The sequence below is a fragment of the Heliconius melpomene genome, chromosome 7, assembly GCF_056956725.1.
Source record: "Heliconius melpomene rosina isolate 202511_hmr_F chromosome 7, ASM5695672v1, whole genome shotgun sequence".
Lineage (NCBI taxonomy): Eukaryota > Metazoa > Arthropoda > Insecta > Lepidoptera > Nymphalidae > Heliconius > Heliconius melpomene.
The window spans coordinates 324,715-341,170 of record NC_140395.1 but is presented as its reverse complement, the minus strand read 5'-3'; the positions used below and the strand labels follow the sequence as shown (position 1 = coordinate 341,170).

The 16,456-nt window shown below is 34.8% G+C and overlaps 2 protein-coding genes across 2 annotated transcripts; both read left to right on the top strand.

Annotated features, from left to right (window-relative positions):
* The first annotated feature begins 173 nt into the window (after positions 1-173).
* On the top strand, positions 174-4,624 carry mri (BTB/POZ domain-containing protein mrityu). Its single transcript, XM_085188886.1, has 4 exons — positions 174-676; positions 2,370-2,566; positions 3,177-3,430; positions 3,574-4,624. Exons 1-4 carry the CDS (start codon positions 328-330, stop codon positions 3,920-3,922), a joined length of 1,149 nt encoding a protein of 382 aa, XP_085045012.1. The 5' UTR covers positions 174-327; the 3' UTR covers positions 3,923-4,624.
* A 1,232-nt stretch (positions 4,625-5,856) lies between these two features.
* On the top strand, positions 5,857-15,541 carry D12 (YEATS domain containing 2 homolog D12). Its single transcript, XM_085187744.1, has 10 exons — positions 5,857-6,224; positions 6,769-6,910; positions 7,636-7,770; positions 8,240-8,450; positions 8,736-8,901; positions 9,837-9,985; positions 12,615-13,417; positions 13,694-14,184; positions 14,934-15,053; positions 15,408-15,541. Exons 1-10 carry the CDS (start codon positions 6,046-6,048, stop codon positions 15,526-15,528), a joined length of 2,517 nt encoding a protein of 838 aa, XP_085043870.1. The 5' UTR covers positions 5,857-6,045; the 3' UTR covers positions 15,529-15,541.
* The last annotated feature ends 915 nt before the right edge of the window (positions 15,542-16,456 follow it).

The window sequence follows — 16,456 nt, the reverse complement described above, 5'->3', positions numbered from 1 at the left end:
CATGCAGTGCTTATCTTAAATATGATTGTACATGTCACCTTAATTAGGTATGTTAAAAGTGGTAAACCGAATACATAAATAAATAAATAAACAAAATATATTAATCAGTCAGTATTACAATTATTATTACATTTTAAAACAATTTACTATCAATTTTTAAAGAATCACTGGTATCACTTTAAAAACTAGCAACACTGAGTGAGCGACCACAAAATATCATCTGCGAATATCACAGTATTGCGAAAATAACACTTAAACGATTATTAACAATTAAAACTCAAAATAACTAGAAAAAAGCAATCATCAAGACGGAGCCCGTCGTACTCCATGTCAGATACCCAAGGAAGAGGCCAAGAGGCCATGTTAGATACCCGTAGACCTTATTTCTACCCAGATAGCAGCAGCGACACTGAAGAATACAAACGGGACGTGGAGGAAAGAAACAAACGACTATCCAAACGTAACGGTCAGAATATAAGACGTATACAGTCCACAATGCCGCCCAAAAACCAAGCTGTGCCTATACCTTCGACGTCTAGCCAGGATCCTTTGAAGAAATTGAGGAATCAGCTCCAAGATAGGATTACATTGGTGGTAGATGATACAAGATTTGTAGTGGACCCAGCTCAGTTCACAGCACATCCTAATACTATGTTAGGACGCATGTTCAGTTCAGGTGAGTGCCTTTGTGTTGATTACTTTTACTTATAGATTTTTAGACTATTGAATAATCTAAGCTTTGATTTTTTGTCTAAAATCCTCGCTTTGATAACGCAGAGAGCTGCAATATCCACATGTAGGTTTCGAAATAATAAATTTTGTTAGTGCAATGAGAGAACCATAATTATGTGATATTTTAATAACATTATTATTTATGATTTTTTGTTCAAATACTTTTTTTTGTATGCATGTGTGTGGGTTTAAATTGATCATAAAATGGCCTCTTTTATTGAACTTAATATTAGAGAAAAGTTTTAATCAAAACTTTGCTCACATTTTTTGCTTGTTATTCATATTTTTTGCTCCATTTTTGTGAGTCTGTTTGCCAGGTGGCAAAGGCTTCTTCCAATTCTCCATTCTGGCCTTCCTATGGCCAATCTACTGTTGTTCTGCTATTTGTCTAGGGCAAGTAATAGGACACATTTGCTTTTACATATACTTATTGACATAAATAGTTGTATTATCTATTATTTTCATTGGCTCATTAATAGATTCCATGAAATTGTTTTATAGACATGTAATTGTGTAATGAAATCAATTATTGTCTGATACATAACTTCAATCATATATGTTATTACTTTTTAAAGTGTTATTCACACATGAGAAATAAAAAATATGAGAAACCATATACACATTATAAACCATTTGAACTTTTTGACCTTCTCAAAAAAAAAAATTACTAAGCACACTATAAGTTATTCCAAATTACACATTACATGTTACTATAAAATACATGTTAGTTTGGTAAGAATACAGAGCATAATGCTAAGCTCCATCACTCGACACACAACACTTCAAAAATTATTTAGTAATGCACCAAAAGATTTTGTAACAGAGTGTCTTCCCACTAGGTTCTCTTTTCCTGACTTGATATATGCAAGATAGAGCATGAAGTTTAATAAAAACCTATAAAACCTTTGTGAGTCAAATGTTGGAAAGTTATTGAGTAAATAATGATGTGTCATACATACCTGGTAGTGAGATTTGTTATGTTTATATTGTTCATTGACTCAGATGTTTCTAGAACTTAATGTTTATATATAAAGACTATTCTGGCATAGTGCAGGTTTGACTGCACATACCATTGTTGTGGGTTCAATGCCCACTTGGAGGAATGCATTCATTTAAAAGTAACAAATTGAAGTATAGTAAATAATATGGATAGCATTTATAGAAGCCGAATTAAATATATTTTATAGTTACCCATTATTAAGTTGGGGCCCAATATTACACAGATAGGTTGTGGGTTTGATTCCCAATCGAGTAAAGTTTATTATTTAGTATTTTCATTTCTCTGTTCTGGTAACGAAGGAAAGTGCGACGTTGATTTCTGCCACTCAATATCAATGTTTGGGGAACAAACTTTCTTGACATTAAGTTCCCCATGCCTACCCTGCTATATGCAGGATACATCGTGAAGCTAAAAAAAACAAACAAAGAATTCTGTAATTACTTTGCTCTACTCCCTAGAATTCATTTCAACTCTACTGCTCGCTTGGTCCTTTTCCGTCAGACTATTTATTATTGGAAATACAAGTATGCAGTATACTACTAAGTAGCTCATGGCGGCCTACGCTCAAGGTGGAAACGGCTTATGGATTTCCATTAGATTCGTCCATAATAATTTCATTTTTTTCTTTCATATTTAGGTATAGAATTCACCCATCCAAACGAGCGTGGTGAATACGAAGTGGCAGAGGGCATTTCGGCCACAGTCTTTAGGGCGATTCTGGAGTATTACCGAGGTGGGACCATCAGGTGTCCGCCGACCGTCTCAGTTCAGGAATTGAGAGAGGCTTGTGATTACTTGCTGGTGCCTTTTGATGCTAATACTGTTAGATGTCAGGTAGGTTTGTGTTTTGAAGATTTGTGGGTCCAGGTTATGAATATATGCTTGCTAAGACTTGTGGTTAAAAAAATATTAAAGTTTTTTTAAAAATAATATAGAGAATCTAATGACACCTGGCAAAACGCGGCGTTTAGTTTCGCCACTCAACGTACAATACCTCGAAATCGAGCTATGTAGGAAGTGAACACTAAGTCCCCTCTGAAAACCCTGATATAAGCAGGATACAGTGAAAAGCTTAAAATAATATTAAATATTAAGGAAAAAAGTATAATAAGATTGTAAGTTGACGTAGTGCGACGCTGTGAACATTGTGAACACAAACTTGTGTGTGAGTTCATCTCCATTCGAGAATTGACTATATATTGATTATTGTTATTCCCGTTTTTGGTATGACAAATGGCGGCGTTTAGTTCCGCCGCTGAGCACCCAATGATAAGTTCGGGCGGAAAGCGAAAACGGAGCATCTTTACAGCAGACTGTAAAGGACACAGCGCGAAACTGAAAAAAAAAAGTACAAATTGATTGATTTGCCACTAGATCCTTTCTATCCTACTCCCACAATAAAAAAGATAATAAAAATAATGAATAAAATTTTCTCCCCTTTTAGAATCTCCGAGGTCTACTCCACGAGCTCTCAAACGAAGGAGCTCGTCGCCAGTTTGAATCGTTTCTCGAACGTCTTATTTTACCATTGATGGTAGAATCAGCACAATGCGGGGACAGAGAGTGCCATGTGGTGGTACTTCTAGATGATGATTCAGTGGAGTGGGACGCTGAGTATCCTCCTCAGATGGGAGATGAGTACAGTCAGACTGTTCTGTCCACGCCCTTGTACAGATTCTTCAAGTATATTGAGAATAGGTGAGTATTATTCTTTGAAGGCATATGACTATAGTTAGACATTTTTTTTTTTATATTTTAGTAAAATGTTATAGATAGTACTGACAGATCACTATATCCACATATAAAATTAAAGGTATCTAAGATTAATCTCATTATTACAGAGACGTTGCCAAACAAGTGATGAAAGAGCGAGGCCTTAAGAAAATCCGTCTAGGTGTAGAAGGTTATCCAACATACAAAGAGAAAGTTCGAGAAAGACCCGGAGGCAGAGCGGAAGTAATATACAATTACGTCCAAAGACCATTCATCCACATGTCCTGGGAAAAAGAAGAAGCAAAAAGCCGCCATGTTGATTTCCAATGTTTTAAATCAAAATCAGTTACTAATTTGGCTGAAGCTACTGCTGATCCAGTGACAGAATTAGAGGCTATCAGGGCCAGGGACGATGTGGAGGTTCAGGATCCCGGTGAGCTCCAGGATCCTGGAGAAGTCTTGGAGGAAGAGCAGTGATCTCCGGTGAAGACTGTCAAGGCATTGTTTTTGTTCTTGTGTTGGTATAAATTACAATGAAGTGAAGTGACTGGTGTTTTGTGATAATGGCCTGATCAAATGTAATTTTTTTTATATATAATGATTTTATCAATTATTTTAGTTAATAAATTTATAATGGGGTTTTTATTTGTTTTACATGGATATACAGTATCTTTTGTAACAATATGTTCTATTGTTATTTAGTGCGAGGGAAATTTGATCTAAATTTCAATGTTCAACTATTTTTGTATAATTATTTATTTTTTGGAATATGTGGTTCGAGTGTAAACGCGGCGCCTGTGAGTTCGGTTCGCACACTCAGGTGAATGATTTATTTTCGTTGGTTTCCTCTGCCTAACCTAAGCTAAGAAATAATTTCATATGTATAATATGTATAACATTTTGAACTTGTTTTACTGAGACTATGCCGACATAAATTAATAACAAAAGTCTATGAAATACATTGATATAATATTAATAATATTCCTGGGATTTATTAGTTGTATTGGCCTTGTTAAAATGGCTGTAGAATAAGTATTTATAAAAAAAAATTTTGGCTTGATTTAAAAAGTTAAACATATGATTCATAGGATTAAATATACATGTGTATGTAGATTTTTTTAAACTTAGAATTGTACTCAAAATGCTGTTGCTATTAAACAAAATATAAATAATCAAAAATTATGTTTTATTTTTTATTTATCGCGATGCCTGCAGAAGTGGGAAGTGGAGAACGGAGTGCCTTAACAGGTTCTCTCTGCCTACCCTACTATGTAGTAGATAGAGTGTGAAGTTGATTTGATCTAATTTTAAGTAATACATAATTGTATTAACGACCAAGCAGGCGAAAAAATAAGAGAGTTTAACTTTAGTATAAACAATATAGAATAGAAAACTAATACGTTAAATTCATATTAATTTATTATTCTTTACAAAACTACTTAAAAATTACCGCCTTGTATAGATAAAATTCTTACATTGCAACACTTAATAATTTAAATAAATAAACTATACAGGCTATATATACAGTATAAAAATATGGAAAAAAAATAATTTCCGGGTACATTTTTATTTCTTTCTATTTCCTTATGATAAAATATTAATGTAGAATATAGATATTCATAAAGTTTAATAATAATATTCCATTAGTTTACGTAAATCACAATGTTAGACAAAATTTAAAGATATGAATGAATATAAAATATTGCGAAATACAAATTCCCGCGATTTAGTGACCTATCCCCTTATCTATACTAATACTAATATAATAAAGCGGAAGAGTTTGTTTGTTTGAACGCCAAGATCTCTGGATCTACTGGTCCGATTTACATTGTTGTTGTTTTGTATGAAAGCTGCATTCTTCACAAGTGCTATAGGCTATATAACATTACATTATACATATAAACTAATATATTTTAAAGTACTTTCTAATTTGACATGCAATTTATTCTGCATGTTAATAAGAACAGTCGTGTCGCTACGCAACCGTTACCGCGACATTTTGATATTCATTCTTATGAAAATAAATATAATAGTCACTTTTAGTATTTTATCTAGATTGAAATTATAGTTTACTGTATAACATTCTAATAAATAATTAAGGAGATGTCACTGATCCGAAATGACCTAGCCTTCGGGCGGCATAGTATGAGTATGGCCGACGCGAAAATATTCTTATAGTTCAAGCAGGCGTAGCCGCGTCCGGGTCCACTAGTCATTTATATATAATCATTTATAAATAATTATTTATTATACAACAATCATACAGCGTATGACATTAAAAATAAATAACTCCTTGTTCGTGACCGTGAAAACGCGGCTGCTGCCAATACTCGCGAATTTTTTTAAAAAAATTCCACCCCTCTCTAGGTTATTGAACTGTCTACTGTCAAACAGCGGAGTGGTTAATAAATGTACTGTTTTCTTTATTTTTAATTATTTTAACATTAAATCAAAGTCTTAAAGTGGAAAAGTTGAAACAGAAATGTGATATTACAACGTATTTATAATATTAGTGACATAATTATAAGTATAATATCAAGAATTTACATTTTAGTAACTAAGCATTTTTCACGTTTTTTACTGGTCATTTATCAATTATTATGGAAAATAAGGAGGAATATCATGATCCCGATTACCCAGAGGCTTCTGTTAGTGTTAAAGAAGAAGTACCAGATGTTTCAGAAGATGATAAAATACAGAAAATCAAAGAGATAATTCACCGCGAGTTAAGAAATGAATTAAGTGTAAGAGAAAACGAAGTAGCGCTAATAGATCAAAGGTTAGTCTATTTTATCATGTTTATTATATTATGTAGTAAATAACCATTATGGTGAAGTCCACGACTCACACCATACGTGATGGAAAAATTGTAAGTTCTGGGAAAACTTTACTACAAAGAAAAATAGTGACCTCTGAAATCTCCACTTACTATAAATATAATTTCTCGAGATAGTAAAAACGATAGTAACATATTAATAAATTATAGTATTCTTATGAGTATCAAATTTTCTGTACTATCTATTCTAATATTATTATTATAAAGAGTTTGTTTGGCTGAACATTTTAATATCAGCAATTATTGAAGAAGATTAGGCTATATAACATTGTATTTATCATTTTAATGTAACACACTGTACCTGTGTTGAGAATTACGTCCCAAACATATAATGTGTCAGGAGTCATACAATTATATATTATTATTTGTGGTATTTTCATTTATCTTCTCAAGTGCCAGACTTAAAAATTATTAAGAAACAAAAACCAATTAAAAACATTGTTCAAATCTCTTACATTGTTAACACAAAAACAATAATCTATTACAGAATGACATCAGCCCGTAGATTTTTACACCAATTGAGATATGCACTAGTCAATAATTATTATAAGGATCAAAAGTTACAGTTAACAAATAGTCAAATTGAAGATGATGTTGCTGCACAGACTGAACCTAGGGCCAGAGCTGAGGTAAGAATATTATATATTGCTTCTTGTTTGTCACATAGCAGGGTTGGCCAAAATAACCTAGTATCAAGACATGCGGAAAGGTTCTTGAGTGGCAGCCCCAAATCTGACAACGCTCAGTGCGCAGGCCCTCACCAAAGTGGGCCGATGATCTTAGTAGTTGTGGGCTGCCACTGTATGCATGCAGTGCAGGACCAATCGGAGTTTAGATCCTCCGTCAATTAGGCTTATGTCCAACAGTGGACCTCAATGATACTGAAGGATGGGCACATAATAATTATGAGGACCCTCGGTGGGGAGTATGTAGAAGTTGATATGTTGTACACAAGGCTAGATTTACTGGCTATTAAGTTGGTTGTGGGTTCAATCTCCACTTGAGGAAATGAAATATTTATTCTCTCTGGTTTCAAGCAAATGGCGGCGTTGTTTTTTCGTTGTCAAAATTCGGCGGAAAGTGGGGAACGGAGTAATTTAACACTAGGTTCCCTCCGCCTACCCTACTGCGCCATACAGTGGAAGCTGATTTTTAATTTTTTAATATAGTAAGAGATCTATAAAAGACCCGCCAAAAAAGTCACGGATACGAATACGGAGATGGATCCTTCTTCTCCTCCAGATAGGTTCATTAATTTTCCATTGTTAGTTGTTTGTTCATGTTTCCTTAACAATATCTTCTCTCTCTCGCCAATTTTTCTGTAATGTTTAATTAGGTATATATATTTTTCCAGGTATCTTCAATACTACGGGACAGCCAGCGGCGTTTACATCCGTCTGTTCGAAAACTTTTAGGCAAGAAGAGTGTAGACATAGACGAAATATTCAAATCTAGAGAACCTAGGAATAAAGCCAGGAAAGATTATAGTGTAAGTTCATTTTTAATGTAACACACACTCTTTGAAAGCATAAAAAATACATATTATTACTGTTAAAATGTATATAAATTTATATTTTCATTTTCTTGCTTTGGTAACTTGGCTGGTTCTGCCCCTTAACTCGAATGCCTCGAGAATTCAGTGTACATGGTGACTTATTCATGGTGTATTAACACTAGGTTGCCAGTTTCCGCCATTTGCAAGTAAAAAAATGAAGGTACTTTATCTATATTTTTTTGTTATTGAACATAGCTAGTGATCCAAACGTGGCTTCACTCGCACTTATTCGCAAATTATAAAAAGCCGTTACATAAATTGGAGCCTGTGTTATTCTGATATATGAGCTATGTTACTAAAGTTTGATCTAAAGCTGTTTAGTAGTTTTTGCGTATAGGTGAAACATACATTCCATCAGAATTTTACTAATGTGATATATATTTTTTATATAAACAAATTCCAGGCGATGCTCCAAAGCAAAAACTATACTATATCAGCAGACGCAACAACTTCTCTACGTCCCATCACAGAAGAGAAAATAAAACAGGAAGAAGAGCCAAGTTCAAGCAAACCTAAGAAGATACCTCGACAAATAGAGCCAAAAGTGAATAATGTAGTCACATTGGATGAAATAACAAGGAATAAAAAGAAACATAGATATAGAATTATTATAGGTAAACAAACTAAAAATGAAATAGTTAAAGAAAAGTACATTTTTCTTAATTTCACACTTGTGCACCACAACGGCCTCATTATCTTTCATAATGTTGCTTATCTCTCAAATGGTTTTTTTTCAATGAAACTAAACCATTTATATATACCATAACCAATTATATTTAAACTATTTCTTTTACTGTGTAAGAGCATCCCTAAATGTCTTGACAATAATTTCCCTCCGCTTATCCCGCATATAACTGTGGCCATATGCGAGAAGCTACGAAAAATATATTTAATTCCAGGAAACACATCAAAATATGCACCGCCAGCATCTCGTCAAGATCGTAGCACTCATAAATGGCTCCTCTACGTGCGTGCTCCACCTCCTCGGGACGCCTCCAGAGTGTTGCGTGCAGTCCACGTCGCACTGCATAGGTCTTATGCGCCACATCACGCTGTTTATATAGAGTGAGTGCAATCAAAGTGAAGAAAATTGGGTCATAAAGTGAGAGTTTTGTGTCATGACGGTACCATTATGTCATACTGTGAGAATTGAACATAAAAGCTTAGTTTAAGTAATCATTGATGATGTTTGTTTTTTACTATTTAATTAAATTAACGTAGTCAAGATCATAATGCTCATGAGTGGCTCCTCTCAACGTCCGTCTCTGCCTCAAGAGTGTTGCGGCCAGTTCACGTGTCACAGTGTAGGTCACTCGCTCACGCTGAAACAAAAATGAGGAAAATATGTCATTCGGTGGGGGCCCGAATGTGTCGTGGGAGTGTCAGGTCATGTCATAATAGAACAAAGTAGTTCCATTTTATGGTCGTAGCTTAGTTTAGTTAACCCATGTTGATTAATTTTTATTACTGAAATAAATCAAGATCATCAGTGTAGTACTCATGAAAGTCTCTTCTATGGGCGAACCCCACACTTACCTCTATGGGGGTCTCCTCACAACTGATTCAAGCGGTTACGCCCAGCATAGGTAATTTGCGTACCATCAAGTTGTTTATACAGAGTGAGTGAAACAAAAAATAGTGTAAATGTGTTAAGTGACATGGTTAAAATGTGTCAGATTTGGGAGGTATACAACATAGCGTGGGAGGGTCGTGTCATGTCATAATAGAAAAAAATTGGTAAAATTGTGTCCAATGATGTGGAAAGAAAGAGTCATGGTGTGGGAGTAATAGGTCCTAACATAGGAATGTCTTGTTATAATAGAACAAAAGATTTTATTTTCATAGTCTTAGCTCGGTAAAAATTTATATATATTTTTTCACTTTATCATTTTCGAGTATATAATTTTTTTGTTCCTAAACATATCGTGCAATCAGCCGTAGTAGCTATGAGCAGATGAGTGGTAGGGAACAGTCAGTATATCATATAATTGTTTTTTCAGTAAACCCCCCTTCGTTGTATCCCGTCGTGGGTGGGGGGAATTCCCCGCGCGCGTGACCCTGCACTTCCACCGACCGGATGTGAACCGACCCGCCGTATTGACGCATACTATCAAACTGGATAGACATTATACTGGGCTACAGACGCTGGGTGAGACTATCCTTTTTATATAATACTGGATATGAACTACTTTATTGTAATTAAATATTAATTTAGAAAATAATCGCCATTAACATTTAGCAAAACTGGCCAATACTGATGCTTACATTAAACACTAAATTATAGTGACATATACAGGGTGTCCCAGGAGCCAACGATAAAACGAAACCAGGTGATAGACCAAGTCGTGACAGTTATGAGAAAAATATAAAAAAAATTCTTTGTCATGTATTTTTCATATTATATTGATTTTAAAAAATATCGCAAAAACCGACACCCTGTGATGGTTTTTCACGTCCCTGGACTACAAATATTACTCTTACTTCATTTTTTTTTCTGTAATGTAATCATGAGTAACCCTTCTGTGAATTACAGTTTAAGATTTAAACATACCTGCATCAGTTTTCAATAAAATGTGGTGTTTTTGCCAAACATTAAATTCAAAATATTTACTACACCCAACTTTAACCGACTGTACTATAAAAAAAATGTACTACACTGTTTTTGCAAGTAACGTTAAAAGTTGGCGCATTTAATCTGGATTCCGAAATGGTACGACACTTGCTGGATTACTTCTTTGTTGAAGAGAGAAAAATCGAAATACACGATAATCGGGATGACGTTCAGCTTTTTGGTATCTTTTCCGATACATTCTAGCTGCAGCATTTGCGTTACATAACCATTCTCCATGAATGAAATGCATATTGGCAATGTGTCAAAGACCGAGTATATCGCCTGCGAGACCCCGGACTCGAGCACTGTCCTTATAAGTCCTGGGTCCCCATCCCCTAAGTTGGAAAAGTTCAGGTACCTTGGATCCGTCATGCACGAGTCTGAAGGCATCGATCACGATCTCTATAAGACGGATAAGAGTTTGGACGGTATCCTGCGATCACAGACCACACCAGTCACCTCCCTAAACTAAACACTTAGCCCAGGCAACGCTTATCCGATTTAGGGGCTGGCCCAGGACTTATAAGAACAGTGCTCGAGTCCGGGCTCTCGCAGGCCATATACTCGGTCTTTGACACGTTGCCAATATGCATTTCATTCATGGAGAATGGTTATGTAACGCAAATGCTGCAGCTAGAATGTATCGGAAAAGATACCAAAAAGCTGAACGTCATCCCGATTATCGTGTATTTCGATTTTTCTCTCTTCAACAAAGAAGTAATCCAGCAAGTGTCGTACCATTTCGGAATCCAGATTAAATGCGCCGACTTTTAACGTTACTTGCAAAAACAGTGTAGTACATTTTTTTTATAGTACAGTCGGTTAAAGTTGGGTGTAGTAAATATTTTGAATTTAATGTTTGGCAAAAACACCACATTTTATTGAAAACTGATGCAGGTATGTTTAAATCTTAAACTGTAATTCACAGAAGGGTTACTCATGATTACATTACAGAAAAAAAAATGAAGAAAGAGTAATATTTGTAGTCCAGGGACGTGAAAAACCATCACAGGGTGTCGGTTTTTGCGATATTTTTTAAAATCAATATAATATGAAAAATACATGACAAAGAATTTTTTTTATATTTTTCTCATAACTGTCACGACTTGGTCTATCACCTGGTTTCGTTTTATCGTTGGCTCCTGGGACACCCTGTATATGTTAGCGTAACATAGAACTATACTTATATTACATACTTAGCTCTATCCCTATGTCCCTCTCTATATCCCTATATGGAGAGTAAGCAGAGAGAACCTAATGATAAAATATAAGAGTGTTGGATTTGTTTTCGCTTTGTTTGCCAGAGCGAGGAAGTGAAAATGATTAATTTCTCTGAGTAGATTTAAATGCTTTTAAATGCTTACAGGCAGACTCTGTCTTACTGCCACACAAAGACCTCACAGTTACCTAGTTAGAAATGTGACCTAGTACTGGTATTTTTTTAAAGATTTCGATTGCCCGGTTAGTTTTTTCTTATTTTTTGGTTAATCTTATTGTGTGATTAATTTCACTATTGTTTACTGAAGAATTGAGTTTTATCAGTCATGGTCAATATTATTTTTAACTTTTATGATTGATTTTATGTTGACAGCACCACTTTAAATGAAACCACAGTTTTAACTACTCTATAAAAGCCTAATTAAAAAATATATATATTTTTCCCAAAAATGAAAAAGTGATTTTTCAAATGAAATAAATAATAAAATTTAAAAACGTTGTAAAATAAAACGCCGTTTGTTAAGGCCGACGCACGCACACATAAACCTATCCGCAGGGACACCGCCGCACACGCCTCATTCACGAAATCGAGTCGTAGGTATTGGCGACAAAGTTCAAAGTTAAACCTTTAGTAGTATTTTTGTAGTAGTATGTGTTTACGTTATTGGTATCTATGCATAACTGCCTCACACAAATAAAAAAAACACGTGAAATAAATAAAATCCTACGTCTAAACTTATCGTAGGTATCTTGATTAATTTCTTTAGGTATGGGTTTAAAATATTTTACCCTGTGGGGTAAGTTCCAGTAAAAGGAGCGCTGACGCTTCCTGTGTACCTCCCCCATTTAGATTGTGTCATATGTCATATGCAACTCTTGTTATTTCCATTTGAAGTTTACGGTGGCTAAGTTACTGTTACAGTTATTAAATAAAATACATAATTTTCAGGCGCTGAAACAGTAGCAGACGTATGGTTATACAGTACACCAGAAATGCTAGAATGTGAATTCAAACAGGAAGAAGAAACCCACTTAGAAAAACCTATAGAGCAACCCAAAAACGAAATCGAACCTGTTACCCCTAAAATAGAACCACAAGAAATAACTAAAGTGAAAGAAGAAAATGATAGTTGGCTTGATTTCTTCTCAAAAGATACACCAGAAGTGAACGTAGAAGAAATGCTAGTTAAAAATACTAAAAGTGAACCTGAAGCTAATGAAACTGAAGTTGAAACTGAAGCTGAAACAAAAGCTGAAACTGAAGCTGAAGTCAAAGATAATAATGACATAGCAAATAAGAAAAGAATTATGAAATACATGGATCCGACCACAAGAAAGATTTATTACTTAGAAATGGATCAAAAATTTGATGTGAGTAAAGTACGAGAGATAGTCATAAATTCACAAAATAAAAATGGCGTCAAAAATAAAAAAATATCGCTTCTAAAGCCTGAAGTCAAACAACAATTGAAAGCGGAAAGAAGAGAGCTGAGTCATATAGAAAATGATCATTGCTACATAAAAAGTAACATCAGTTGGTTTAACCCTGTGCAGATAAAAGAAAGTTATGTGGACAATTTAAAAAAAATAGTGACTAAGTTCTCTAGTGTTCGTATGATAGTGAACTATTTGTTGAAGAAGTTGCCGTTGATCAGTGATAATGATAGTGTCAGTGATAAAGCTGTACCTTTTATTGTGAACAGTGAGGCCGGATATTGGAGATTGGATTTCACTAAGCGGAGGAATATGGAGGTAATTTTTTTAGCTTCATTCTGTATCTCCCATGTAGTAGGGTAGACCCTGTTACCCACGTTGTGGGAATTTGTGTGTCGACTGGCGGAACTCAATGCAGCACTTGCTTTTGTAAAATAAAATAATTCTTTTCTCTAAGTGGGAATTGAACCCTTGGCGTTTATCACCAGACGTCTTACTGCGTCATAACAACTTAAGAGGTTAATTAAAATATACAAAAAAATATGTGACAATTATAACACAAAATTTGAATATGCATTTTTTGTATCTTTCCAGTGGTCTCGAGCAAAACTAATAAACAAAATCCTAACTGACCAATTCAAAACAGACCCCATCAAAATATGGAGAACAAAGCAAATACTCATATTTGCCAGGCTTCATGGCTTCCATCCTGTGAGGATAGAAACTGCTCCAAAACCTGAAGAAGACAATGAATGGTCATCATGGAATGACCTGGAAAATTCTAGAAGAACAGAATCTAATATAAGGAGAATGTATCCAAATTCAAAGGACATCACCAGTTTATCATTGTTCAAAAGTGATTGTTATGTCAAAAGTAATGAAACTCTTAATATAAGTGATGATGAAGAGCTAGATGTGATAGGTGATAAACAAGTGATAGTGACAAGTGATACAAGCGATGTGAATCTAAAAGTTTTGCCTGTCGCAAATGATGATAAGTTGAAGTTTTTTTATATTGAAGCAAAATGTGCTGAAATCGGTGTTGAGTTACGGAATGAGGATGTTGGAGAGGGTTGTAGTTATAGGTGACTCTTTTGTTTGTGTTCGCTGTATTTATTGTAAAATATAATTATTTTGTTGAATAATGAATGAATATGACTATTGTGGTGTAGTGGGACAGCTGTGACTTTAAATGCTTCGATTCCCACGGACATTTCCCCTGTGCTCTGGTTGACAAAACACGTCGTTAAGTTTCGCGACTCAACACGGAACGTCTTAAAAATTGAGTAGTGAGTGAGAAATGGAGAAAATGCGTGAAGCTGACAAAAAATCTTGTGATAAATGCGGGAAAACCATGAAGCCTTAAAAACTATTGATATTTTCAATAACTTTCTGTATGTTTATTATTTATATATGTTAGAGTAATAATGTGCCACAAAACCTATTTAAAATTTTATCTGTTTAGTTATTTTTTGAAATATTATTTGCACACTTAAATCAAGTTTATTAATTAAATTAAATTAATTTCTTTTCAGCTTCACGTTATATCCCGCACACACACGCACATAGCAAGCGAGACAGAAACAACATCTTGATAAAACACTCTACTCCCCACGCACCGCTTAATTTTCGAGACATTGTGTCTAGATGAAATTAGTTTATTCTCTTGATTAGGAATGAACCCACGGCCATCGCGCTTACAATCAAACGCGGTGCCACTGCGCCATAACGGCCTAAATAACACACTATAATTGTCTGAATTACCCCTAATTTAATTATAATCCCACAACCACCTGAATGTGAATATAAAAAAAAATGATTTTCTCCATACCAGTGCGGTCCATGCAGTATTACTAGCAGCTATGAAGAACTTTGCAGAAGATCTTCTCCGTTCTACACTAGCAGACCAACTATCAGCTTCTCAAGACCCACAGCTACCTAATATATGGATTGGGTAAATATTTTTATTTTATACTAAATACTTCCATAAATTGTAGCTTGTCATATTCTTCATAGACCCGTTCTTGAGTTTTTGCATGAAAGTAGGACAAACATCCACTCTCACATGCTTTTACATTTATAGCTTTAGTAGGATAGGATTTGTGTTGTTATTTTTATGTATTTTTGGTATTGTATTTTAATAGCAGATTATGATATTGATGCCCTTTTCAAATATTTTTTTGAGGTAGGTAAATTTTTTATATTATCGTATAACACCGACTTTCGACATTCAATTTATTAATATAACAATTTGATTGTTTATTTTTAATGATTAACATTTATATTGTTCTTTATTTTTTGCCACCAGTGACTCCCGTGAATCTCTCCGAGTAGAGCACGCGTGGCGCGCGGCGCGGAGACTGACGCCGCTGTCGCGCGCCGGCCTCGCGACCTGCACGCCACGGAATACGGCCACGGATAATATATGAGTTGTTGTGGGTATTTTTTGTTTTATTTGTTTCCTTTTTATCATATATATATATGTAAATAAAAGCTTTAAAAAAATGTACTTGCTCCAATTCGCTAAAGTCATGGAGTGCATAAAAAATACATCAAATCATCAAATGAACATAATAAAATAAATAAAATTATTGGAATTATAACTCTCTAGTAAATTTTTATTTTCAATATGTTATGTAGCTTTATATTTTATTTATATTATTTAAAGATGCCATTTCTTGCACTTAAATTACCATCGGCAAACATAAATAAATACCTTTATTGCAAAATGTACTTTATAAAAAATATGTAAAAGTTTTGAACAGCCGGTCATCGTTCAGTGGTCTGGGAACCACCACCCCCCCCACCTAGACGCGTCATACTGCACACCTTTATTTAATGCCCACAGATCACATCACACGTGTGGATATGACTTCACATATATAGATCTGAGAACACATGTGTCGATGTGACATTACACGAAGTGAAATTTCACATCACTCATCGAGAATCGAATAACATTTCACCAGTTCACAAGAACTCACGTAGATTTATTTTTATCTTAACTTAGGCAGTAACTTACTAAAGTTACTGTCTCTAAGTCACAGACCTGAGGAGAACTGACGAGGCCTTTTCGACGTTTAATTCGATGTCATTGTATTAAAATTTTATATATCCAAGATTTTTAGGGTGTTAAAGTTAGCGGCCGTTGTGCCGCAGTTATACAAGTGCATAACTGTAAACGCGACAGTTGTGGGTTCAATTCCAACTTGGACAACTCTCTCTGGTAACAAAGTTTAGCGCGGCGCTGCGTTTACTTCCGCCACTCTGCATATAACTTGAGAATTCAGCGGTGCTTTCTATCAAGTCTTTGATCACTCAGCCTGCATGCGAGTAGGAGCTGGCATGACATCCACT

Bases quoted from the DNA above. Each gene is read 5' to 3' on its own strand.
- mri (XM_085188886.1), top strand. From the start codon at position 328: ATGTCAGATACCCAAGGAAGAGGCCAAGAGGCCATGTTAGATACCCGT. The intron at 2,567-3,176 runs GTAGGTTTGTGT...CTCCCCTTTTAG, and splicing joins CTAATACTGTTAGATGTCAG to AATCTCCGAGGTCTACTCCA. The intron at 3,431-3,573 runs GTGAGTATTATT...TCATTATTACAG, and splicing joins TTCAAGTATATTGAGAATAG to AGACGTTGCCAAACAAGTGA.
- D12 (XM_085187744.1), top strand. From the start codon at position 6,046: ATGGAAAATAAGGAGGAATATCATGATCCCGATTACCCAGAGGCTTCT. The intron at 6,225-6,768 runs GTTAGTCTATTT...AATCTATTACAG, and splicing joins GTAGCGCTAATAGATCAAAG to AATGACATCAGCCCGTAGAT. The intron at 13,418-13,693 runs GTAATTTTTTTA...GTATCTTTCCAG, and splicing joins CTAAGCGGAGGAATATGGAG to TGGTCTCGAGCAAAACTAAT.